Source organism: Tenrec ecaudatus, chromosome 10 (assembly GCF_050624435.1).
Source record: "Tenrec ecaudatus isolate mTenEca1 chromosome 10, mTenEca1.hap1, whole genome shotgun sequence".
NCBI classification, from domain to species: domain Eukaryota; kingdom Metazoa; phylum Chordata; class Mammalia; order Afrosoricida; family Tenrecidae; genus Tenrec; species Tenrec ecaudatus.
The window spans coordinates 75,730,554-75,758,087 of record NC_134539.1 but is presented as its reverse complement, the minus strand read 5'-3'; the positions used below and the strand labels follow the sequence as shown (position 1 = coordinate 75,758,087).

Sequence of the window (27,534 nt, the reverse complement as noted above, 5' to 3'; positions counted from 1 at the left end):
TTCACATAAAAATGATCATACAGCTTTATTGACATTTGCCAAGCACTTCTTTCAGGGATGAGGTAAAAGAGAGAGAGTTAGTGGCTGCTGCCCCCTGTCGCATATCGTTCCTCAAGGAGGTGGTGGAGTCAGGAGGGGCAGGCTGGGCCTCGCTGGGAGTCCATACACAGGTTTGGAGACACTATCCAGAAGCTTCTATTTTAGGTAGAAGATGATGTAAGAGAAGGATTTTTGTAATAATTTTGAATGGTGAGTTGTAATAATCATGAATGGTGAGTTGTTACTTGGGTTAAGTAAACCTTGGAAGACCGTGTTATTTGTGGAGTTTGGCTTCAGCTTACAGATTGCCACTGGATGGATTCTGGCCAAGTGGAGGGCTGCCCTCTCTCCCAAACCTCCTCTGGTGAAAAGTTGAATTGAAAGTGACTGGGAGGCTGCTGAGTCAGGAAGGCTTCATTCAGAAACCTTCCTAGAGGTTCTTTTCCAGGATTTCTGTGGAGGTGCATTGAATGGCACAGGGAGACAGCTTGGCAATACCGAAATTTCGAAACATTTCATATGTTTTGATCCAGTGATTCTTTGTCTAGGTTCTTACACTAATAAAATTGCTTATACACAAGTGCAAAGGTAATAATACACAAATGCCCACTGCAGTTTTAACTGTAATAGAAAAACATTAGGAAATTGGCTAAATGCGGATCTAGCCCATTGGTGATGTTAACTATGCCTAGGAAAATTTGCGTGGTGTTTTTCTCTGGGAGATGAGATTAGGATCAATTCTGTGTTACATGTATTTATACACTTATTTTCATCAGAAATAAATATTTCTTTGAACAACAATAACAGCAAAAAAATAGGACATTAAGGGGGTTGCAGTGGATGAATTAAAACAAATTATGCATGAACTAACTGGTGGTCTGCTCATGGCAGACCAAGGCAGTCAACGCCCTGTATCTGTGAGTACTTTTTCAGGAGTTAGAGACTCAGAGCCCCTTCTTTCTGGTCACCCAATTTCTCTACTGACAGATCTTCCATGGCTTCTGTTGTTTGCAGTGAACTTTCAAATCATGGCAGCTGGAGAATGCCAAGAGGCAGATAAGTGTCCTACCCAGTGAACTGTCAGAGTGAACAGATCTCAAACATAGTTCAGTCTCATTAGTCTTTGTCTGTCTAACAGTCTGTTGGGGAAGGTGTTCTCTTTCCTTGTCAGGGAGGGTCTTTGCTCCTAGGGAGCAGTTGTGGCTTCTGAATTCAGAGGCATCTTGTCAACTCATCCAGTGCTTCATCTAATCCCAACTGTCTGTCCTTTCTTTGTCTAGTTCCAGTGCAACGGCCTCTCAGCCGCCGGAGTCGCAGCCGCAGCCGGGTTTGCAGAAATCTGTTTCCAACTTACAGAAACCGACACAGTCAATCAGTCAGGAGGTAGGTTCTATTTTCTCTGGCCTCATAGCCCTTGTTGGGGGTGGAGGGGAGTTGTCACTGAGGGGTGTGATCTAGCATAACCCATTCATTCCAGGGGCTTTAGAAACTGAGGCTGAAAGATTGTCATCATCAGTGGTCAGTTGAAGCACTTTACTCTGCAGCTTTTTGTGAAAGACTCCAAATACAAACTATTCTCTAACTAGCTACTTTTGTTCCTGTCAGCCCCTCAGGCTAGATTTCAGGCTTGGCCTGCCTCTTCCCAATGTGTGCTCCCTGGAAACCAGAGTCAGAGGAAGACGAAAGTGTTAGCTTAGGAGAGTTCAGAACACAAAATGAGCATGCTGTGCTCTTGGGTACATGTTAGGGGTCTTGTCTCTCAGAGGAGGGCCCGATGGATAGCATTTTCCAAGTTAATTTTTCCTACGAACTTTATTTGCCAAATATCTCCAAGGCTTTCTGCCTCACCGGGCACACTTTGGAAAGCACTCAGCTTTCACCCACTATTTGTTGATCCATTTACAAAATGTGTTTTCTAAAGAGATTTATTATTTAACTGAGGAAGTGCTAATATTATACTTGTCCATTAGAGTCTGTCTCTATACAGGGGGATTATATAGATTAGTTGATGGCTAGAAATCTAGTTGAAAAGTCTATGAGGCCTTTTTTAGAAGATGAAGATGTGCAGTCAAAAAGACCTCGCATTCACCAGGTGTCTTGACAACATCATGAGTCTTCCAGGTTTTCCTTGGTATTGCTATGTGGGCAGTGTGGGTAAGGCCAGAGCTGCCACTCTCAATCTGTAATAATGTAACCAAGCCCTCTTGTAGATGGGGAAAGTCTGTGGTTTTGCCCGAAGGAGAACCCCGCCCCTATGCTTTCATCCTCTTCAGAGCTATGTTTTAAGATTAAAGAGAAAAAAAAATTAGGTTTTTGTGAAAATCCTCATCTGTTGGTCTAAATCCATTAGGTCCTATTGTCTTTACATCCCCCTCTCATGCGCCCCCCCCCCCACTGTAATTCAAAGCTATGAGAGTATGGAATCCTGGTTTTTCAACCCAGTCTGTATATGTGACTCACTCATGGAACTTGTTCAAAATCAGATATACTTGAACCTCATCACTGATACTGCTGGCTCAGCTCTTCACTGAGGAAGGTTTGGCCAGCTATTACATGCCTGGGTCTGCAGTGACCCTGTGCTTCCTTCAGTGCTTGCAAGAACAGTGTTGAAACCATTTGAGGCCTTGCCCTGGACCATCTCCAGAGCGAGGTTATGGACATTTCAGACAGAAAAGAAAGAGCATTTGCCAAGGGGGCTATTCCGAAGTCAGTGTGGAGAAGCCCAGTCCTGGAGTTGGCAAGAGGATTGTTCCATCTTGCGTGCAGCTCCTCTTAGCTGTTACTTAGGGTTTTTTTTCTCTCATTTCTGGAAGCAAGTGAGGAGGAAGAAGAAGAGACACCCAGGATGTTGAGAGTTTTAAACTTTTACCTCAGAGATAGGAACCGTTTCTGCTCTTTATAGAGTCCCTGTCTACTGATCTAAATTGACTAGTTCCTGTTGAGTTTATGTTTAGTTTATATTTGAGTGAATGTCACCAGTGATGTTATTAGCTTCTTGTGGGCCCTATAGGCATAAGTTCTTTTAGCCCCTGGTGAGGAAGGGCAGGGCAATAATCCCGTGTCTCAGCACCAAGTGGGAGGTACGGGCTTACAGTGTTCTGAAAGAAGGAGAGTAGAAACCCATCCTAGCACTTCCTTTCTTCCTGTTGTTTCTCGGGCTCTCCCAATATCACGGCTCAGTCATGCTGCTGGTACATTCCACCTGTGTTCTGTGTGGGTAAAACCTGTAGGGACCCTATACACAGCAAGCAGAACAACTGATCAATAAAAGGGTTGTTGTCAGCTCTACAGTGAAGGCAAGAGAAACAGTTGCCAACCTTGTGTGCATATTGAGAACGGTGCATGAGGGTGTGGGGAGAGGTGATAGGAAAGAAGAATTAATCCCTAGCCCAGTAAGTGACCCTCTGCCAGACTTTTATATGCATCTGCCATCTGTTGACAGGGCAAGGTTGTTAGTTGAATGTTGTTGGTAAAGGCAGACAAGGTCAGTGTTTGCAGGTAGAAAGGCCTTTGGGCACAGTCAGACTGGACCTATGTCCTGGACCTGCCACTCTGGCTGGGTGTTTTTAAGTCTAGTCATTCCTCTCTGAATCTGCTTTCCCAGGTGTGGTAAGAATTTGGTAAGGCAGGGTGTGTCTAGCCCGGTGCCTAGCTTTTAACAAAGGTTAAGCCAGTGGGCCTGAGGCCAAGGTGGCAGCTCTCCAGATCAGGGAAGGAGGAAGGCCTCTCACTTGGGGAGGCCTGTCTTGTAGAATAACAATAATTACAGAGGGTGATGCAACTGGCTTGTCCAGCAAAATCAGGCACACTGGGTTTCCGGTGTTTGCATTGGCACACACTGTTTTGAGACATAATTTGGAATTAGGCATTGCTTCCTCTGTGGCAAGACAGAGTAGCTCTAGGGGACATGAGAGACAACCTAACAAAATGTGCCAGACCACAGGGTGAAGGCTAACATGGGCTTGAAACCTTTCTGTGCTGTATGACCAGCTGTGGTGACCGAACTAGCCACTTGTCCCTGTCTTACTTTTCATCGGTAATGTGGTCCTTAGGCTCACTGCACAGAGTAAGATGATGCCCCTACCCCTAATGTTGCTATGTTTAAATACTTCTCAGTAAGTGGGAGGGGTTGCATCCAAGGTTTAAACCTGTTTTAGCTCCTTGTCCTAGCATGCTTAGCTAGTAGACAGATTTACTGGGCTGGCTATTTTCTGATTTTCTCCCTTCTTTCAGAATATAAATTCAGTGCCAGGTGGACCAAAGTCATGGGCACAGCTGAATGGAAAGCCAGCAGGACACGAAGGTGGTAAGTTCATGTTGGAGTGGGCCGCATTGGGGTGGGTGGTTGAGTAAGGAGAGGGGTGTACATTTCCTGTACCTTTTTGGTTGGGTCTGGACAGTCTTTGGCCAGGATGCCTTCGCGGAATTTCTTATGTGAGGGGTTAATACTATCTGGAGCCCTTGCTTTTGCCACAGTGGTGGAAATGCTGATTGTACAAGTGCTGATTGATCTCATTGATGATTATTGCTAAAGACGTTCCTCTTGACACCGGAGTGGCTGGCCCTGCATTCTTCAGCTGGGCTGTGCTGCTGAGGGAATTAGTAGTATTGCCAAGATGCATCTACTTCCTATCTCTTGGGAATGCAAGGAGGAGGTGTTGTGTTGCATGGTGTTAGCTTCAGGCTTGGATTTATAAATAACCTAGCCTTGGGGATTGCCCTGCTTGGTTTTAAGCATTTACACAAAAGCGATCTGTGGTGTTTGTTATCCATTAGTGTCTCCCTTGGCCTAGGAAGCACTCAGGACATGTAGCCAGCTCCTGCTGCTACAGAGTAATTGATTAGAGGAAGGGTGGAGAGATGGGAGAAGGAAAGAATGGTTTTCTCCTTTTTAAGGTCTTCAAAACTATATGCTGGACAACTGTTTAGATCGGGGATTGTAAATTCCAGTGGCTTCTAAGGCCAGGTCTGGAACAAAGTAAAGTCTTTGGGTGATAGGTGAAAGGGATTAGGATGGAGATACATCACAGAGTGTGTGTCTTAGACAACAGGTAAATTGTTCATACACAACCCTGCCCCACCCCACCCCACCCCAAGCATTTGGTGCCAGCTAAGAATTAACGCAGGACTCAGGTCAGTTGATTATTATGGTTCAGATATTTTGAGCACACCGTGCAGACCAAATTAGGCCAAACCTCCAGGCTGCATAGGGAATCATAATAGGATGAACAGTTATTTCAAAGTAATTCATTAGTGAGATTCCACACATGCTCTTTCTTTGCTTAAGCAGTCTGTCTAGGCAATCTTTCTGTAGACCTTTACCTCCTGTCTGGGGGGTTGTCATCCATCTTCCATATGTCCCTGCTGTCAGCCAAGGCTTGTTTTAGAAAATACAGCCTCACCCTTTCCCAAACCCCTCTCAGACTCCAGTACTTAGAAGGACATGCCCCTTCTGGGTTCAATGGCTGTGGGGTTGAAGACTTTCTGAGTCTTGAACGTGAAATAACCAAATTCGTAAGTGGCTGTGGTGGAGCTTTCCAATCACCAGCTTCTCTAGAGCAATCAGATCCAAATACTAGGCCCCTCCATACATTTTGGGATGGATTGGGGGGGTGGGGTGGGTAGGGAGGAGCAGTGTGGACCCATGCCTTAGCATTGTTCATTTTCCCACCTGATATGTGAGATGCAGAGAGCGAGCTCTGGGAGTAGAGAGCTGGGAAGTAGAATTGGGCTGTGCTAGATACACATCTCAATATCCCAGGAGATCATTAAAGATCCATTAATATACAAGGTTAGTATACCCTGTATTTTTGTTAAGTTAGGATTCTTTCCCTTTTTTTAAAATTAAATAAGTAGAATGTTTTAGTTTTGATCCTACCAAGATGAAGAAAAAAGCACAGTTCTGTCTATCAAAATACTAAGGAGCCCTGCCACGCCCTGGAAAGGGGCTTGGTTGCTGACCCAGAGAGCCGCAGGGGGCTCCCATCAGTTGAGAGGTGGGAGGAGAGGCCCCATAGAGGTCACAGTCTAGGAAACCCTACTCTGTCCTGCAGTCACTGGGTTCCAGTCGCCTCAGTAACTCTCTATAACAACAGTGTTGGAATATGCATATGCATGTCCTTAGCTAGCAGTTGAGCTTGTAGGAGAAGGTCGTATAAATTGTACTTGCCCATGTGTGAAATTATAAGTTAGTCATTTTTATATGTTTATTTGTTGTAACAGCTGAAAATTTAGAAGCGGTCTTTGAAATCACAATCAGTTTCTGGTTCTTTAATGAATTGTTATTGGGCCATTAAAGCGACCGTACTTCACTGCTATAGCAAAATCTCAGATACACTCTTGAGCTGAAGAAAGCAGGGAATAGTCTGTATAATACGCCATTTGTGCAGAAAATGGGGGTAAGGAAAATACACTTAAAAAGCATGTTTAGTTTGTAAAGTCTTGGGATGAAAGGGCTTTTTTAAGAGAGAGGAAGCGAGCCTGGTAGAAGGGGTACAAGGGAAAGAGGAGAAGGTCTAGTGCATACCTTTTTGCTTTCGAACAATAGGACTATTGGCCTGTCAAAAATAAAAGGTAATTCAAGAGTAATTGTGGAGTACAGTACAAAACTCTATCAACATCAAACAGTTCCTTCAGGATACAGGCAAGTCCAATAGCTGGAGAGGAGAGTTGATGCACTCAAGGCCCTCCCTGTCAGGTGGGAGTGAGAATCAGACTCCTGGCTCACCTCTTAGGCCAGGGTCATGTGTCCAGCAGAACAGTGAGGACTGAGGAGTATCAGCTATGAATATTTTCATGACTCTTTGGAATTCCACTCTTCTCACACAGGATGTTGATGGTGGTCTGTCTCACCTGAGAGCCCCTTTCCTGGAACACATCCAGGTCCTTTAATAAGTGACCTTGGAGGAAACCACTGGATTTTACTGCCTATGTTTGTCCCAGAGAGGAGATAATGTGAAGAATTTTCATGTTTGACATAAAAAACTGTACATCGAAACCTTAGGGATACTGCTACTATTGATTTGAAATTTTGAATTCTACCCTTTTTCTCCTGTGTGTCTAAGGAGGATTCATCCATTTAATTATTTTTTACCAAAGTTGAAACAGCCACATTGGCTGTTTGATTGTGAATTTTAATTCTACCATATTAAAACAAATGCCCTCAGTAGAGCAGAAGTTCTTCCTGTTCCTCTGGGTATTTCTCTCTGGTGAGTTAGTTAGCCTGACCACTTACAGGCCTGGCAGGTTTGTTTGACCCTGGACCTCTTTACTAAAGGGAATGGCTGCCTTGTGCATCTGCAGGCGTCCCAGTTAACTGCATCTTTCTGGAAAAGCCCATGAATCTGTGGTGTTAAGCATCATGCCTGTAAGGGAATGTGAGTTCAACTATTGGGGGAGTAGGGCATACCATTCACACTCAGACTTTGGGCTGTACGAGATCACAGCAGTTTGAAAATTGACATAGGTGTGTGCATGTGCTACTTATTACAGATAAGAATCAAATTTCATTCCTAAAATGCATTTTTCTTTTTATCAGGGGGGTAAAAGCTACTCAGATACTCTTCTGGTGACAGGAAGAAAAATAAGAAAAGATTTCTTCTGTAAAGTTAAAAGAATGGTTGGGGTGGGGGTGAAAGAACAAAGAAACGGATTCTTGAATGAAGAGTGTGTCTGTGGTCATGTGGAGTTTGATAGATCATGGCAACTGGAACCTAGGAGGAGGAGCAATCCAAATATCTGGAAGGGGCCTTTGTTTGGGGAGACTTTGTGAGAGGCATTCATTCTGTAGACATTACCACCAAGTGACTGCACTGATGGACTTGCTGACAATAGTGGTTGTCTGCCGCCCAGGCTATGAGAAGGCCTTACCGACTTCTTCCACAATCTAGGAAGGAATTGGACTGGAGCAGCAGCCTTCCTCCCTGACCCTTTGCCCTGTGTAACTCACTCTGCATAGGAGTCAAGCAAGGGTGTGGTGTTCTCTCTCTCTCTCTCTCTCTCTCTCTCTCTCTCTGCACACACTGCGTGCCCGTCTGTCTGTCTCTAGTAGTTAACTGGAGCAGCAGCCTTCCTCCCTGACCCTTTTCCCAGAGTGAGTTCACTCTGCATGGGAGCCAAACAAGGGTGTGGTGCACTGTGTGTGTGTGTGTGTGTGTGTGTCTGTCTGTGTCTCTAGTAGTTAACTGGTTGCCCTTGTCACCCTTGGGGAGCCCCTAATGCAGCTCTGACAGAATAGAATGCCAACATTGCTCGGCTCACTTAAAAAGGGCCTACTTCTGGGCAGAGTAGCTTTAAACATGTTGTAGAGTTTGTAAAGCAAAGAACTGTTAGTTCTGATCTCATTAAGTCTTTTGGGTTTTCGTGACAGGTTTAAGGGGCTCAAGCCGACTATTATCCTTCTCTCCCGAGGAATTTCCGACGCTGAAAGCAGCTGGCGGGCAGGACAAGGCTGGCAAAGAAAAGGGCGTCTTAGATCTGTCGTATGGGCCAGGACCAAGCCTCCGCCCTCAGAGTAAGTGAGCAGAAGCCTCTGTTTTGGCACATGTTGGACCAGCAGGATTTCCCCCTTCTTGTCTTTGTGCCCTTTTTGATGAGTGCCAGTTCCCAGATAGAGCTCCTGGGGTCTCAGGGTACTTACTCAGGCAACAGAGCGATTAAGCCTCTGCCTGCTCTGTGCATCTGCTACCTGGATTCCCCAGGCTGTTACGGGCATCACTCCTGCCTTTCTGCCAGGCTTCTCCCCTTCCCATCTGCCATCCAGATGTTAGCTCTCTTATGTTTGCCTGGTCATAGCAATGACAGCCAAAGGACCAATTAACTTGAGTCCTGATTTGGGCTCTTGTTTTCCAAACCACTGGTTCCTAAACCAGCCAAATCTTATCAGAATCACTTGGGGAGTTTGTTTAAAAGGCTGTTCTCCAATGTCCTCTATTACTCCCAGGCAAATCTGCACCTTGGTTGGTAATACATTCCTTTGGGGGTTGTTAGGTAGCCAGTCTAGCACTGATTCTCCCCGCTTTCTAGTTTCTGGCCAAGGAGCCAGCAGGGCTGTGTAGTGATACTGGCTGGTAATACATGCTGTTTAGGAATGAAATTTTCTATCTGTTATAGTCAGGGATTCTGAATTGGCTATTGTATTTTGTGACATGATTGAATCTTGGCATGTCAGGGTGGAGGCTGTTTGCTTGTCTGGGTTAATCCCCAAGATCTTTTCTGTTGGTAGTGCAGAATCTCAGTCAGAACTGACATCTCTGGCATTTAATCATCTCTATGGAGCTCTTAACTTACACCATTACTGCCTTTCCAATGTCCTATACGACACAGGGTCCTTTTGTGTAGTGTCATTTCATAATCAAAGTCTTTAGGCCAAGAAGTATATCTTCCTGGGATTAGTTAAAATGAGCTTAGGTAGGATTATAGAAATTCAGAACTAGGACCTTCGGGGTGTGCTTCCACATCCTTATTTCAGAGGACAAAAACGATCTAGAGGGCTTGTTCAAGATCATGTGGGCAGGTTTAGGGGCTTGTAGCTGAGTGGCTCCTCTCCTGGCTGTCTTTCTTTTAGGGTCACATCACTCAGGGAGCTTTCCTTTGAAACTCCTACTCCAAAGTTGATGGAAAAGGAAGATCTTCAGTCTCCTCTAACCTTGCATAGTTCTGTAATAGTTTCCATTGGATCTTGCTGCATTGATAATGGAGAGCCTCACCCAAAAGAGTTGTGTGGGTAGGCTTTCAGATTTTTAGCCGAAGCCTGTGGAAGTACCTCACAGGAGGTGAGAGGAGCAGGTAGAGGCTAGGCCTGGTGGGTTGGATCCCTCCCTCATCTTCACTGGTGGTGGGGAAGCTTTGTAAAACAGGTGCTCCTGTTACACAAAGATGAAAACCTTGTTTCCAGAACTTTTCGATGTAAACTTTTCATGTAAAGTCTAATCCTGAGCACTGTGCCCTAAGGAGGGCTAACTCACTTTCCTCAGGGATCTTCTCGGGAATAGGAGATCTGCAGACATATGTGATTGCTAGCAATAGAAGAGACCGGGTCTTACTTCGCCTCCCCTTCTCTGAGTAGACTGTATTTTTTATATTTCCCATATAATCAAGATTCTCCCCTCAGAAAGTTCGAGCTCACTGGCCAGGTGTCTGCCCCTTCATTCCCTATCATACTCGACCAGTTAACTTGATTCTTCACTTTTGGGTTGGGTGTTTTTTTTGGGGTGTGTGTGTTATTTATTTTTTTGTAAATGAGGGGGTCCCTTGACCTTCAGAACCTCATATGATCCCTCCTTCCCCCTCCTCTTCCCTCTCCCTTTTTGCACCTTTTCAATTTCCAGATGTGACAAGCTGGAGGGAGGGCGGTGGGCGAAACATAATTTCTGCCGCGTCTCTGAGCGCCTCCCCAACTGAGCTGGGCAGCAGGAACTCGAGTACGGGAGATGGAACCCCCTCCTCGGCATGTACCAGCGATTCTAAGGACCCCTCTCTCCGCCCGGCTCAGCCTGTCCGAAAAGGGGCTTCACAGTTCATGGGAAATGTACACCACCCACCTACATACCATGACATGCTTCCTGCTTTTGTAAGTCTTCAGAGTGTACAATTTTTTGTCCCATAAAGTTGGATTGTTCGTGTCCAGCAGAACCTGGTTCAAGTGGTTGAATGTCCATCTTGAGGCACCCCCCCCCCAGTTTTGTTCTTTGCTCTGATAACTTACTTTGGAGGTTTCCATTTAGTTTTATATTTTCTCTCTCCCTTTTCAAATCTTTAGGGTCTTTGGTTTCTCTCCCTGGTGATAATGGATATTACGTTAGCCTTGGTGCTTTAGGAAAAGGAGAGGCAGGCATGCCCAAGACAACACGCCCCCAAATTTACCTACTGGCAGCAGGAAAAGGATGGGGGATAGAGTGGTAGGATTAATTAGGAAACCCCAAGACTTTGCTCTTCTTTCGCTCATTTTCCCTTCTTCAAAACAAATTATGATTCAAGTGAAACTTAGAACTTGGGCCATTACCAGAAAATGCTATTCATTGATATTATGTTTCAGATGTGTTCACCACAGTCATCAGAGAACCAGGGTACAGTGGAACGAGGATCTTTCCCCCTTCCTCAGCTCCGCCTTGAACCCCGTGTTCCTTTTAGACAGTTCCAGATGAACGACCAAGATGGGTAAGGGTGTGTTACATTGTGATTTGGTGTGTAGAAATTACTTCTGCTAGTGATGATCATGCACACAAGATATTGGGCTCATGTATGAAAGTGCTTGTCAGTAAACCTAAACTCCAGCCATCAATCCCCAGAGTGCATCGGGGTAAATGGCATTTGGTGGTGAACAAGAGATTCAGTGAGAATTTCAGGATTCTGGGATGGTTGATGCTTTGGCATCTGTTTTTTGCTGATGGGTGCTATCACTGAGCATCTTAAATGCCCCAATGTGGCATAACTTCTCTGGGGTGTGTTTGTTCACGATTTCTTTTTAAAGGAAATGATTTCAATGTTAAAAGCAAAATGTTGACAATGTTAGTAGTACTGACTTTGGGAAAGGTAGTTGCTTTTGCTTCCTTCCATATACTTTACACAAGTCCCCCATCTCTTTCTCATCAGGAAAGAAACCAGGCTGGGAATGACTCGCCCAATCCGGCCGCTAAGGCAGCTGGTGGAACGAGCGCCACGGCCAACCATCATCAATGCGGAAAACTTGAAGGGCCTTGATGACTTGGACACCGATGCTGACGATGGCTGGGCAGGTGAGTCATGGTGGACTTCGAATCTTTGGTTTAGGAAAAGCAGAACTAGAGCCCATCTCTGCTGACCATGGGAACCAGTCCTTTGGCATCGTGGTAGATTCCCAGCAGCAAGATGGGAACAAGGGTAGGGTTGTTTTTGTGTTTTTTAAAGTACTTTTTTTTTTTTAATGAATCATTTTATTGGGGCTCTTATAACAATGTATGCATCAATTGTATCCAATTCATTTATACATATGTTGCCATCATTCTTTTCTAGACATTTACTTTCTATTGAACCCTGGGTACCAGCTTCTTTTTTTTCCTCCCTCCCCCACCTCATGACTACTTGATATAAATTATTATTATTTTCTTATCTTACACCTACCAATGTCTCCCTTCCCTCATGGTTTCGATTGTGTATCTCTCCTCCCCCCCTCCCCCCCGGCCCCCGTGCAATTGGTTCCCCCTTCACTCCTCCCCTTCCCCCTCCCCTTCTGGTATCACTATTTGAAGTACATTTTATGTACATGGAAAGACACATCTTTATTGTACCATTTTGACAAATGAACACATTTGGGTGATCCACACTCCTGTCAAGATAAAAGACCATTTCCTTCACCTTTGCCCCTTCCTTCCTGCCACCTTCCCCTAGAGGCAACCACTCAGTATTTTCACTCTAGATCAGGTTTGGTGATTTTAAAGCTTTCTATGAGCCTGAAACATAGATTGTATGATTCTTCTACACTCAGGTTCTGTTCTCCAATATCACACTGGCTTCTGAGCTGCAGTGTTGTTGATCTGTAAACCAAGAATCCATTGCCATTGAGCCAGATCAGTAGGTTCTGAGTTTCTGAGATGCACTTGGTGGTATGAATGTACTACATTTCATTTTTCCGCCCTCTTTATGAGTAGCCTTTTTTTTTTTTGTGCAAATGGTTTTTTGTTTTTTTTTTCATTTCCACATTTATATCACAAGGTGTCCACTGACTGGACCAAATAGCAAAGTTGCCTCTTCTGTGTCCTGGGGACCCAGAAGTCTAGGTACTGTACATTCACTAAGGCTCCTTGTTTTTGCAGTCCGCATTTCTGACAGATAGCCATAAGGCAAACAACTCTACAGGAATGCTCACGAGTGTTTCCAGCCCAGACAGGCCACTCCGGCACAGCGCACAGCTCAGCAGCACCCATGTGCCACTGTGGGGTTTTATGGGGGAGCACTCTAGAAAGAGGATTTTCTAGAGATACTGGAAAAGGGGCGGTTTGGATGAGGGGGGGAAGGAAAGTTGTCTGGCTGGTGGTCAGATGGAACAGGGAGGAAATTAACTCTTGAAAAAACAAAATTTTTGCCGCATTTCCTTAGAAACAGGATTGTAACTGAAACCAGATATTAACGTGTGGCTACCTGGGGAACATGGGGTCTAACTGGTGGCCTCCTCGTGCCACCAGGCCCCAGGAGGCTGGGAAAAGGCTCAGCCACGACTGGGTGGGAGTGAGCGGCAGTGGACAACGACCACACTCCCTTCCCATCTCCCAGCAGCCTTAGGGCCAAACAACAACACAAACAATGCAAATAAATAAGATGCGTGCTCTTTGTTCTGACAAAGGTAATATCTCCCACAAGTGTTCTGTGCCTGCCTGCAGCTGGGCCCTACCCTTGTGGCCGGTACTCTGCACTGTCACCGGGCGGGCCCCTCATGCCTCCAGCTGACCTCTGAAACTCGCTGTGCCATCCATCCCGCAGTCCTTCCAATGCGTTTGTTAGTAAACTGGTAGCAGCATTTCACAAAAGAAGGCGAGTTGGGGGGACAGTGCGCCAGGGCACCGCCCACCCCAGGTGCCTTCCCCAGGCGAGTAGCCTTTTCTTTTCTCTTCAGTAAATCTCTTCTTCTCACTGTCATCGCATCAATACTGCCTGACTCATAGTGACCCTTTAAATCATAGTAGAACTGCCTTTGTGAGTTTCTGATTTTGTGACTATCTAAACTGCAATTATTGGGTCCAAGGGGACGGGGAAGACTCTATAAGAACAATCCAGACTTTCCCTACCATGTTTGTTCCATGTATATTTTTATTCCCAGTAGCAGTCTATGAGAGTCTGGTTACTCAACGTCATCACAGCATTCCCTTAGTCTTTTTAACATCATTTATTCTAGTGGGGGGTGTGGTGGTTAACTCTGTTGTGCTTTTAATTTGCATTTTCTTGATGACTAATGATAACAGCACATTTTTATGTTTTTTTTTTCTTTTTGCCTTTTGGTATATCTTCCCTAATGCAGTGTCTATTCAGATTTGTTTCTATTGTTGATTGGCTAGAAGGCTGTTTTTGTGTTTGATTGTTTTCAATCTATTCTGTGTACCAGTACATGGAAAACTGAAATACAGGTTAATGGCATTTTTCTATCAACTTTTTGAATCCCCTTTTTATAATCTCCCTGACAGATAAATATTTGGTAAGAATGTTTCCATTGTGTACCTTGCCTCTTCATTTTTTGACAGGATGTTTGAGAATTTTAATTGATGAAATATGAATTTATGAATATAGTTTATGGTTAGTACTTTGGGGTTCTACCTGTAAGAGCTTTGCCTCCCCCCAGTGGTAAAGACAATCTCTGTTGTTTTTTTAATCCCGGAATTTTTTTTCAATCTATTTATTTATTTATTTTAACAATTTATTGGGGCTGATACAATTCTTTTCACAGTTCATACATATACATACATCAATTGTATAAAGCACATCTATACAGTCTTTGCCCTAATCATTTTTTTCTCTTTTCTTCTTTTACATTTTATTAGGGACTCAAACAACTCTTACCACAATCCATACATATACATACATCAATTGTATAAAGCACATCCATACATTCCCTGCCCCAATCATTCTCGAGGCATTTGCTCTCCACTTAAGCCCCTTGCATCAGGTCCTCTTTTTTATTTCCCCCTCCCTCCCCATTCCTCCCTCCCTCATATGCCCTTGGTAATTTATACATCGTTATTTTGTCATATCTTGCCCTATCCGGAGTCTCCCTTCCCCCCTTCTCTGCTGTCCCTCTCCCAGGGAAGAGGTCACATGTGGATCCTTGTAATCAGTTCCCCCTTTCCAACCCACTCACCCTCCACTCTCCCAGCATGGTCCCTCACACCCTTGGTCCTGAAGGTATCATCCACCCTGGATTCCCTGTACCTCCAACCCTCATATGTACCAGTGTACAGCCTCTGTCCTATCCAGCCCTGCAAGGTAGAATTCGGATCATGGTAGTTGGGGGAGGAAGCATCCAGGATCCGGGGGAAAGCTGTGTTCTTCATCGATACTACCTCACACCCTAATTAACCCATCTCCTCTCCTAAACCCCTCTATGAGGGGATCTCCATTGGCCGACACTTGGGCCCTGGGTCTCCACTCTGCACTTCCCCCTTCATTTAATATGATATATACACATACATATATACATATACACATACATACACACACATATCTTTTTTTTTGCATGATGCCTTATACCTGGTCCCTTGGGCACCTCGTGATCGCACTGGCCGGTGTGCTTCTTCCATGTGGGCTTTTTTGCTTCTGAGCTAGATGGCCGCTTGTTCACCTTCAAGCCTTTAAGACCCCAGACACTATCTCTTTTGATAGCCGGGCACCATCAGCTTTCTTCACCACATTTGCTTATGCACCCATTTGTCTTCAGCGATCCTATCATGAAGGTGTGCAGTCAATGATATGATTTATTGTTCTTTGATGCCTGGTAACTGATCCCTTTGGGACCACTCGACCACACAGGCTGGTGTGTTCTTCCATGTGGACTTTGTTGCTTCTGAGCTAGATGGCCGCTTGTTTATCTTCAAGCCTTTAAGACCCCAGTCACTATCTCTTTTGATAGCCGGGCACCATCAGCTTTCTTCACCACATTTACTTTTTCACTCACTTTGGCTCCAGCTGTTGTGTCGGGAGAGTGAGTGAGCATCATAGAGTTCCAATTTAATAAAAGAAGGTATTCATGCATTGAGGGAGTGTTTGAGTAGAGGCCCAAGGTCCTTCCGCCACCTTAATACTTGACCTATAAATATAGACACATAGATCTATTTCCCCATCCTCCTATATATATTTGCATGTACATGTCTTTGTCTAGACCTCCATGAATGCCCTTTGACTCCTAGCTCTTTCCTCCATCTCCCTTGACCTTCCTCCTGCCCTACTACCATGCTTCGTCGCCACCTGGGCTAGAGTATACCTCTTCTCTAAGTAACCTTACCCTTGATCATTTCCCACCAGGCCTGCCACTCCCCCTTCTCTACCATTTGGGGTCCCATGTTTTTCCCTTGTCCCTGGGTTTGTTAACACCACTTCCTTACCCCCTCTACCCCACCCCCCCACCCCAAGTCGCCCCGGAACTGTCGGTCCCGTTGTTTTTCCTCCAGATAGTTCATCCAGCCTGTCCTATTCAGACAGACCTGTGGAGGCACTAACATGCACGAAAACAAGACAGAGGAAAACAAAGCAACAGTATGCAACCAGGCAACAAAACAACAAAAACAAACCACTGACAAAGAACAGAACAAAACAGTTCACAAGAGAAAAGCTTGTAGTTAGTTCAGGGATCGTTTGCTGGCCCTTAGGAGCGTTTTCCAGTCCAGTCTGTTGGGGCACCACGCCCTGGCCCCAAAGTCCACTTTCAGCATTCCCTGGGGACCTTGCCACTTCATTCCCTTGCTGTTCCGCTGCACTCCCCCAGTGATTTGCCTCGGTGTGGTGGGATCAGGTCAGGTGCAATTCCCACACTGTGTCTCCGGTGCTGTCCCCTGTATCGCCCTTAGTCACTGAGGGGCATCATGTCTCATAGTAGGGCCAGCCATGTTGTTTTCTCTGTGGACTGGCTGCTCTACTCAGGAACATCATCCTCACGGCCTGGTGGGCCAGGCTGTGCTCCACTCTCTCCTCCTGCCCCTTCATCTGCTCCCGTGTGCTCTGATCAAATATGTCCATCTCCCATAGCTGCAGAGTCAATGTCGTCCTTTGGAACAAATTCTTTTCGGGGGAGGGGCAGGAATCCACTTAGTTTATGGTGGAATTTTTTTTATAGTTTCAACTTTTAGGTCTCTGATTAATGTTGAGTAACTTCCTGGACATGTGATATATCAAATGAAGTTTTTATTTAGTTATTTTACATACAGCCAGTTTCATTCCATTTGTTGATAAGATTTTCCCTGTCTTAACGAATTTTTTTATACCTGTGCCAGAAATCAGTGGACTTATTCTGGATTTCGTTCTGTTCATCTTTTTGTTCATCCTTATACTAATAACCTGCTTTTGGTTTATACCTTAGCTCATCTCACTGCCTTTGAGTTGATTCTGTCTCCTGCCGACTCAGCATAGAGCTGCCTGTGTAGATTTCTGAGGCTACAAATGGTTTATGAGAGCCAAGAGCTCTGTCTTTCTCTGTTGGAGCTGCTGGTAGTTTCAAACTGCTGACCTTGCCCAGTGCTTAGGCAACGGGGCTCTTAGTTTCAGTTACTCAAATTCACTGCTATTGAGTCAATTCCCACTTTAAGTGATCTTACAGAGTAGATTAGAATTCCCAAGACTATAACTCTGATCGGGGTAGAAAACCTCATCTTTCTCCCATGGAGCAAGATGTGTAAGCCACTATGCCCCACCCAGTTTTCTACAAAGTCATAAATTTAAGTACTTGGGTCCTCTCCCCGAAGATTATTCTAACAATTCTAACTTGGTATTTGCATGTAAATTTTAAACCAACTTGTCAGTACTTTCAAAGAGCCTACAGTATTGCATGGGAATGCTATTGATTGTGTATTATTCTGGGGGAAACGAACTGTTTGGGTTTCTTTGTGTGTGTGTGTGTGTGTGTGTGTGTGTGTGTGTGTGTGTGTGGTCCTCCCCCCTCAATTTATTAGTTACTGGGCAAAACATCACACCCACCTAGCCATTTCTGCGCTGTGGTTGAGGGCAGGTAACTGCATCCTTCCAGAGTGCAGCTATGCTTGCCCTCCATTCCTGAGTTGTGCCTCTCTCGATGGCTCCTGTCTCTGTCGCTCTGATCCCATGTAGACAATTCTTCAAAGAGCGTACGCTAAGCCAAACTAGTAATGATTTGAAGAAGACTGTAGGGATATTTCTGGCTTAAGATATAAAGATTATCTCAAGGAAATAGTTTCAGGAGTGCATCCACGCTCCATTTATCCAGAAAGGCCATAGTCCTTGAGAATGTAAAATTTTTTTCTACATTTCTCACCCCTTTGACCAGAATTCTTCTATAGAGTTTTTAAATCAAAATGTTCAGTAATTGTAGCTGAGCACCATCCATCTATCCCACTACATCTTTTGCCAATTAAACTTTGTATTGGTATAGAACATTTTGATAGCAATTATAATAATTCATTGTGTCACTCCATAACCAATGCAATATTTCCAGCACTCTTAAGTCCTCTTGACCCTGGTAAGCCACTAATAAGCTTTATTTAATTAAGCTTTAATTAATTAATTAAGCTAATCTTATTGGGGGTTCTTAACAGCTCTTAGAACAATTCAAACATCAATTGTGTCAGTCATATTTGTACCTATGTTGCCATCATCGTTTTCTAAACATTTATTTTGTATTTGAGTCCTTTGTATCAGGGTCTTTTTCCCCCTCCTCCCACCCTCGTGAACTCTTGATAAACTATAAACTCTTCTTTTCGTGTCTTACACTGACCGCTGTCTCCATTAACCCATGTTTCTGTTGTTCTTCCCCTGGGGGGGGAGTTATACCTCAATCATTGCAATCGGTTTCCCCTTCTGTCTCTTTTCTCGCCACACTAAGAAACTTTAGTTTCTATACTTTTGCATTTTTGTGTCTTTTTATATATGTGAAGTCATAAAATAATTGTCCTTTTGGGATTGGATTGTTTTGCTCAACATACAGACTTCCAATTTTCCTACCGATTGAGTCATTTTCCATGTTCTGCATATACCACATTTGTTTATCCTTTTGTCTAATGACGGACATGTGTGTCGTTTCTGCGTTTGGCTTTTGTGTATGGTGCTGCAGTCAACACTGGTATACTCTTTTTCTACTGGACTGTATCATTTTCTTTGTAGGCTCACCAGTATTTGTGGTTTTCTGTGTGTATTTTAGGTTTTCTCCTCTTACATTAGTCACCTGGTGGGAATGAAGTAGATTTTGTTTTGTTTTTAGTGTTTTTATTTAACAGTTTGATTGGTATATAATTCACTTACCATACAATTCAATAGTTCAGTGACATCAAGAAGAGTTGGAATCCAGGACAGATGATCCCTTCAGGACCAGTGGTGAGAGTGGTGATACCTGGGGGGTGGAGGGAAGGTAGAGTAGAGAGGGGGAACCGATTATAAGGATCTCCATATAACCTCCCAGGTGGATGGACAACAGCAAAGTGGGTGAAGGGAAATGTCAGACAGTGTAAGATTTGACAAAATTATAATAATTTATAAGCTATCGGGTTCATGAGGGAGGGGGCATGGGGAGGGAGGGGGAAATGAGGAGCTAATATTAAGGGCTCAAGTAGAAAGCAAATATTTGAGAATGATGATGGCAACAAATGTATAAATGTGCTTGACACAATGGGTGGATGTGTGGATTGTGATAAGAGTTGTATGAGATCGCAATAAGTGATTTTAAAAATTTACACTTTGAAAATAAAGAGTTGTAAAGTCATCATACTCAATGTTACAACATTTTCTTAATTCTTATACTCATTATTAGCTCCCGATATTCCTCCTGCTATACTTCCAAGGAACCATTAATCCAGTTACTGTCTGTATAGATTAACCTATCCTGATTTTCTTATATAGAAAAACATTTTTTGACAGAAGCAGTAACAGAGCAAAGCAGGAAAACCTCAATAGAAAAAAAGCACAAAATATTAAAAACTAGAACAAATTTAAAAGGGAGCAAAGAGAACAACTGATAGATAAGATGATAAAATTTTAATCTAACTGCTTTTGCAATAAAATCTACTTTCCAATGATTCACATCCCTGGTTTATGGTCAGAGGCAGTTCACCAGCAGCTTAATCTATATTTCCCCTTCACTTAAAAAAATCTGGAACAATTTTAAAATGAGTCAAAAGGGAGATAAAGTTAAGTGATTGATAAGGGGAAAGATAAAATTATAAGATAATACATTGCAACTTAAGCGAGTATAAGCTGACCCGAATATCAGCCAGGGCACCTAATGTTTACCACAAAAACTACATTTAAAATGTGCTGAGATCTCGGCTTATACGTGAGTATATATGGTGTGTTTGTCTGCCCTAGTCGACTTTACAGTGCTCTCTGCTCTCTGTCTGCTAACAGTGTTTCACACCCCACAACTATGGTCAGAGAGGATTCATCAGAGGCTTAATCCATGTGTGGATCCTGCAAATGGATTTTGGGCCTCTGTTGTCAGCCTTTTGCTGACCAGGTGTTCACAGTTAAAGGTCTGATACCATTCCCTCCTTCAGATTTGAATTTTATTATTTACAATCCTTGGCGCACACAAGCTGGTTTCTTCCATGTGGACTTGGTTGACACCTCACTTGGATTCTCATCGCTACTTACATTTGGGATTTGAGGCCAGTAGTTGCACCTTTCATGACTGCTCATATGAGATTTTTTGTTTTGTTTTAATCATCTTATTGGGGGCTCTTAGAGCTCTTATCACAATCCATGTATACATCTATTGTATCAAGCACTTTTGTACATATGTTGCCATCATCAGTTTCAAAATATTTCCTTTTTACTTGAGCCCCTGTTATCATCTCCTCATTTTTTCCCTCTCTCCCCCACATTCCCTCCCTCAGAAACCCTTGATAAATTATAAATTATTATTTTCATATATTACATTGTTCACTGTCTCCCTTCACCCACCTTTCTGTTGTTTGTCCACCTGGGGGTGGGAGAGATTTTATGTCAATCATTGTGATTGGTTCCCCCTTTCTCCCCCCACCTTCCCCTTACCTGGTATTGCTACTCTCGCTATTGGTCCTGAGGGGCTCATCTGTCCTGGATTTCCTATGTTGCAAGCTCTTATCTGTACCAGTGTACATGCTCTGATTTAGCTGGGATTCGTAAGGTAGACTTGAGGTCATGGTGATGGGGAGGAGGAAGCACTAAAGAATTAGAGGAAAGTTGTGTATTTCATTGGTGCTCTACTGCACCCTGACTGGTTGGTCTCTTCCTTGTGACTCTTCTACAAGAGGATGTCCAATTGTCCACAGACAGGCTTTAGGTTTCTACTCCACCTTCCCCCTCATTCACATTGATACATGATTTTTTTTGTTCTGGGTCTTTGATGCCTGATACCTGGTCCCATTGACACCTCATGATCACACAGGCTGGTGTGCTTCTTCCATGTGGGCTTTGTTGCTTCTCAGCTAGATGGCCACTTGTTTATCTTCAAGCCTTTAAGACCCCAGGTGCTTTTTCTTTTGATAGCTGGGTACCATCATCTTTCTTCACCACATTTGCTTATGCACCCATTTTGTCTTCAGTGATCTTGGCGGGAAGGTGAGCACAGATTGCTGGGTTATTAGAACAAAGTGTTCTTGCCTTGAGGGAGTACTTGAGTGGAGGCCCAATGTCCATCTGCTGCCTTAATACTGAACATATAAGTATATGCACGTAGATCTGTTTCCCTATGGTTATATATAAATATATTTACATATGTACATGTCTGTATTTAGACCTCTATAAATGCCCTTTGCTTCCTAGTTCTTTCCTCTATTTCCGCTTACTGTCCTCTAGTCCCACTATCGTGTTCGGCCTTCATTCGGGTTTCAGTAATTCCTCTCAGTTACATTGCCCTTGAGAAAACCCGACCAGGCATACTATGCCCTCCTCACCACCAATTTTAGATCATTAGGTTTTCCCTTGTCCCTGGGTTTGCTAACACCCACTTCTCCCATGTCCCCGCCGGTATCGTCAGACCCGTTGCTTTCTCCTCCGGATTGTTTATCCTGCCTATCTTACCTAGAAAGACATGCAGGGAAACTAATAAGCAAGCACAAAAACAAGACAAAGTCAAACAAAGCAACAAAAGGAAAAACAAAATAACGAGAGAAAAAAGAAAAGCCTATAAATTGTTCCAGCCAGGTCTGTTTGTTGACCTTTAGGACGGTTTTCGGTTGAGTGTGATAGGGCTCCATGCCCTGGCACCAAAATCTATTTTTGGTATTCCCCAGGACTTGATTGCTTTGCTCCACTTTCTGCTTTGTTGCATGCCCTTAGTGTTTCACCCCAGTATGATAGGGTCACATCAGGCACAGTTCCCATAATGTTTCCAGTGTTGTCCCCTATAGTGCTATGGGTCAGTAAGGGATGTTGTGTTGGTGTCTTGTGATTGGGCTAGCCCTATGGTCCTCTCTGTTCGTTGACTGCTCTTAGCAGGAGTATCAAACATCCTTGAAGCTTGGTGGGCCAGGATTTGTTCCATTTTGTCTCCTCTGTTTGCTCCTGTGTGCTCTGATCAGATGCCCCTTTCCCTGAGCTGTAGCTTCAGTGCTGTCCTCTGAAGTGCATTCTTTCTTCGGGGATGCGGGAGCTTTTTAAATTAATTTTTTTAAAAAATCCTAAATGGTAAGCATTCTGTTCAAGTCCTTTGCCCATTTCATGATTGGGTTATTTGACTTGTTCTTGACAGTTTATGTAACTTTTGGTTATTGAATGTATGATTTCTGAAGTTATTCTATGGGGTAACTTCTTTGGTTTTTGTTTTTGGTAAAGTCTTTTGATGAACAAAAGTTTTTACATTTTATGATTTACCATTATTGTTCTTTTGTTATTATATGACATAACTTTGAATCTTTAGATTTAGAAACCTAATGAATCTATTTATTAAATATTTAATTTCTCTCACCAGTGTTAAAGTTTCATTGTATATGTCTTGAAATTTTTTATTGTTAAATATATTCCAGAATATTTATGGTTTATGATGTTTTTTACAAATGGAACTGAGTTGCTTTGTTTTCCCCATCTTTTTCTTGGTTTGTTGTCACAAAAATGCAGTTGACTTTTATGTCTTGACCTTGTAACAGACACTTCACTGGACCTCATTGGTTTTAGTCGCTTTCACGGATTCCTTGGGGTTGCCGACATAAGCCGTCATGTTGCATATCAATAGGAACAATGTTTTTTGTCTTTTCAACTTAAATTCCATGTCTTTTTTGTATATCTTTGGAGAAATGGCTTGTTCTGATCTCATGGGTAATATTTTTTTTAATCATTTTATTGGGAGCTCATACAACTCTTATCACAATCCATACATCAGTTGTGTAAAGCACATTTGTACATTCGTTATCCTCATCATTATCAAAACATCTGCTCTCCACGTAAGCCCCAGGCATCAGCTCCTCATTTTCCCCTTCTCTCCCCGCTCCCCTCTCCCTCATGAACCATTGATAATTTATAAATTATTATTTTGTCTATCTTACACTGTCTGACATCTCCCTTCACCCACTTTTCTGTTGTCCATCCCCCAGGGAGGAGGTTATATGTAGATCCTCATAATCGGTTCCCCCTCTCTAATCCCACCCTCCCTCTACCCTCTTGGTGTTGCCACTCTCGCCACTGGTCCTGAAGGGATCATCTGTCTTGGATTCCCTGGAAAGTTCCTAGCTGTACCAGTGTACATCCTCTGGTCTAGCCAGATTTTGTAAGGTAGAATTAGGATCATAATAGTTGGGGGCGGGGGGGGGCATTTAGGAACTATAGGAAAGTTACATGTTTCATCATTGCTACGCTGCACCCTGACTGGCTCGCCTCCTCCCCCCAGACACTATATCTTTTGATAAATGGGCACCATCAGCTTTCTTCACATTTGCTTTTGCACCCATTTGTCTTCAGTGGTCGTGTTGGCGAGGTGAGCACACAAAGATAGAATTTTTTTGTTCTTTGATGCCTGATAACTGATCCCTTCGGCACCTCGTGGTCACACAGGCTAGTGTGCTTCTTCCATGTGGGCTTTGTTGCTTCTGAGCTAGATGGACGCTTGTTTACCTTCAAGTCTTTAGGACCCTAGTTGCTATATCTTTGGATAGCCAGGATCCATCAGCTTTCTTCATCACATTTGGTTATCTACCTGCTCTTCAGCAATCGTGTCAGGAAGGTGGGCATCATGGAATGCTAGTTTAATATAACAAAGTATTTTTGCATTGAGGGAGTACTTGAGTGGAGGCCCAATGTACATGTGCTACCTTAATACTGAACCTATAAATAAATGCACATTAATATATTTCCCATCCTCATATATAAATATTTTTACATATGTACATGCCATTATTTAGACCTCTATAAATGCTCTTTGCCTCCTAGCTCTTTCCTCTATTTCCTTTTACTTTCCTCTTGTCTTACTATCATGCTCAGCCTTCATTTGGGTTACGGTAATTCCTCTCATGGGTAATATTTCTGTATTGCAAGGGTAAACTCCTACTTCATATCTGCCTCTCTTTTGTTCACTTGCCTATACTTAGCAAATGTATTTTTAAAGTATTTTGTCCAGATTTTAAAACTATTATCTATGACAGGGGTCCTCAAACTTTTTAAACAGGGGGCCAGTTCACTGTCCCTCAGACCCATTAGAGGGCCGGACGATAGTTTAAAAAAACAAACGATGAGTAAATTCCTATGCACACTGCACATACGGGGCAACAGCACCTGGTGGGCTGGATAAGTGTCCTTGGCAGGCCGCATGTGGCATGAGGACGCCTGATCTACGACAAGGCGAATCTGAGGCTAGAACTGCCCTTCACACTTTTCTCTAGCATTTCATTATGATTTATGTTTTCAGAGCATCTCGGTTTTCCACTTGACAGTTTGTACACGTTTTGTTGCATGTCACTGATTTCAGTCCCCACAAGGTGACGTCACTTGGCCCCTTTCTTCCCTGTGCTTCCTGTTTTCATTCCTCTTTTCCTAACCCTTTTCCGCTTTGTCTTGGGAAAAACGCTGCCCTGCTGATCTCAAACATTGAATATTCTCAGGAGGACACACCTCTTCAGTGTTCTTTCCCTCACAGAATTGTCTATTATTTTGCTGAAAATTGAGCCATTCGAAGTGAGTTCGTCTCCAAACCTTCAGAGTTGGTGTGAACAATAAGCCTGGGGTTCCACCAGAGTCTCTCCAACCACTAAGTCTCATTTTTTACAATTTGGAGTTTTGATCTGGTTTTCGTCCCCCTATCTAAGACCTTCTAACATGATTCTTTCAGAGCAAATGATAATGGGGCATGATCTGGTTCTTCTGGTCTTGGTGTCCTGGAGACCGGTGTTCACTTGGTCTGTTTGCCCATTGGATGAATTATTTCCATGTGTCTTCCGTTTTCTTCACTCTTCTTTCTTCTGGACAGGAAATAATCAGTAAGTAGTTGCTCCTAAAGTGGCTGTTCACGAGCATTTAAAGCCCCAGTTCATACTCCACAAAGTCTTGTGGCCTATGCTATGCCAATTCTATTTGGTGTCCCTGACACCATGATCCTGACCTCCCAGGGAAGCAACTTACTCCTTAAAGGTGTTTTGTTATGTAAAGAAGTTTTCATGACCTTGTCCCTGTATGCTTCTGTTTGGTTTCGTTGTCGTGATTCTAATCACTCAAATCGGTAATGATTGCAAGTATTTCTTCCTGTATTTATTGGTCCTGTGAATGGCCTTCCCCCCCCCCTTTTAATCATTTTATTGGGGGCTCTTTCATCTCTTATAACAATCCACACATCAATTGTATCAATGTGTATTTGTACATATGTTGCAATCATCGTTTTCTAAACATTTATTTTCTAATTGAGTCCTTGGTATGAATGTCTTTTTTGGTGATGTTCTCTGGCTATTTTTAAATTGAATTGTATTTTATTGCGGTTTTGAAGTTTCTACACATTTTTGAAATTAGTTCCTTGTCCGATAGGTCATTGCCTTCTCCCCCCCCCCCCAACCCCCCCGTGAGATTTTGTTTCACTCTTTTGGTAAAGTCATGAGGTGTACATAGTGTCTAATATTTAGGTGTTGCCAATCGTCTAGATTTGCCTTCCCCTTTTACCTGCATGGTTTGTTTGGTGATAGCTGGGTGGTTTGCGTTATTCCACAGCTGGGCTAACATAACTTCTGGCTCAGAGAAGCTCCATGTAGTAAGCTACGGAATGTTGAGAGGCTCATTTTCTCCTTCTTCTTGGACCTTCCTACTGTTGCAGGCCTTCATGAAGAAGTGGACTATTCTGAGAAGTTGAAATTCAGTGATGATGAAGAGGAGGAAGAAGTTGTAAAGGATGGCAGACCAAAGTGGTAAGAATCCCCACGCAGGTTCGTGCATCATGCCCGTGTAACTTGAAGCAGTATCTATGTGCCTCAGGGCTTATAAGCACTACCACAGGCTATGAATCCCAAATGCGTTTCCTAATTACCCAGACACCTCTTATGGTGCAGATATTATTCACTCTCCTGATGAGGAACAGTAGCTGGTAAGTGAGGGAGAGCCCGGGTTTACATTCAGGTAGACCTAGCCTGGCGATTGTAACCCCATGTTGTCCAAAGTGTATCTACTCTTCCCACAGGTTGTCTGTGGGTGTCATCACACAAGGGGTTTATATCCGAGAGAATTTGGGAAATTTGTTTCAAGATGTCTCGGAGCCTTGAATATGTTAAAGTACATTGGGAATCTTTTTTGTTGTTAAAATTGCTTAATTTGACTAATTTTATTCCTATCATCTTTGGCTAATATTTCATTATTCTCTTGCCTCTGTAGTTTATGTTTTTAAATTAAATTTTCTTTTACAGTTCTGCCAACATGAAATCTACATATCATACATTTCAATAGTCGTTCATAAGAGTCGTGCAGCCTTTATCACAATTGCTGTGGTGCAGTAATCGCCAGGACGTTTCTTCCTCCTTGTACTTGTCGTTAGCCCCCCGTTTCCTGACAGCCTCTCCTGCCATCCATGTCCCTTTTCTTTACACTCTAGTTTGTTGTTGTTGTTTTATCTTTTTATTGGGGGATCATACAACTCATCACTTGCCATACATCCATCCATTGGTTCAAATACATTTGTACATATGGTGCCATCATCGTTTACATAGCTTTTTCTTTCTACTTGAGCTCTTGGTATCAGCTCCTCATCTTTTCCCCTCCCTCCCCTCCCTTCCTCCCTCATGAATCCTTGATAATTTACAAATTATAATTTTTTTCATGTCTTACACTGCCCAATGTCTCCCCTCACCCCCTTGTCTGTTGTCCATCCCTTAAGGAGGGGGTAGGTCATTGTGATTGGTTCCCCCTTTCCCCTCCCCACCTTCCCCTTTATACCCTAGATTTTATTTAAATTTTTGTTGTTGTTATACACTCTAGTTTTTAATCATAATTTTCAGTAGCATTTACTGTTGCGTTTCAAACTTCTTCCCTTTGTGTGAAAATTGCTTTCTTCGTCTGTTTACTTTTCTATTGACTTTACTGTGTTTCCCTTTAAAATGTGACTGTTTCCTATTATTTGGATGTGAGTGCTTATCAAAGATGCTTTTCTTTTTGTTTTATTAATAATTGTCTATATAGTCAAATTTACAAGTTTGTTTCTTTGTGATTTCATCTTTTGCTTCAAACCCCCAGAAGTCGTTACTCCTGTTGTGGAGAGAGTGTGTAATGGTCCTCTGCCACTGCTCCCCTGGTGTTACACCCAGGATTGAACTAACTGAGGCTGTTTCTTTGCTCTCAAGACTTGAGATGTACTTATGAATAAATCTCTTTGGGTCAATTATTGGAACACTAAGCTCAGCAAGATATAAAATCTTAGAG

At 43.2% G+C, this 27,534-nt stretch overlaps 1 protein-coding gene and 1 non-coding gene across 14 annotated transcripts in view; both read left to right on the top strand.

Annotated features, from left to right (window-relative positions):
- Positions 1–27,534, top strand: part of PRRC2B (proline rich coiled-coil 2B) — a 99,171-nt gene that overhangs the window by 36,937 nt on the left and 34,700 nt on the right. For all 13 annotated transcript variants that reach the window (XM_075560614.1, XM_075560612.1, XM_075560613.1 and 10 more), the window contains 7 exons: positions 1,320–1,422; positions 4,273–4,345; positions 8,408–8,551; positions 10,368–10,609; positions 11,075–11,196; positions 11,632–11,774; positions 25,943–26,033. In XM_075560614.1, the coding sequence (XP_075416729.1) occupies positions 1,320–1,422; positions 4,273–4,345; positions 8,408–8,551; positions 10,368–10,609; positions 11,075–11,196; positions 11,632–11,774; positions 25,943–26,033 (918 nt within the window). The remainder of the gene's footprint in view (positions 1–1,319; positions 1,423–4,272; positions 4,346–8,407; positions 8,552–10,367; positions 10,610–11,074; positions 11,197–11,631; positions 11,775–25,942; positions 26,034–27,534) is intronic.
- Positions 2,579–2,711, top strand: LOC142460570 (small nucleolar RNA SNORA9). Its single transcript, XR_012786750.1, has one exon. It is a non-coding gene; the product is annotated as a small nucleolar RNA SNORA9 (small nucleolar RNA).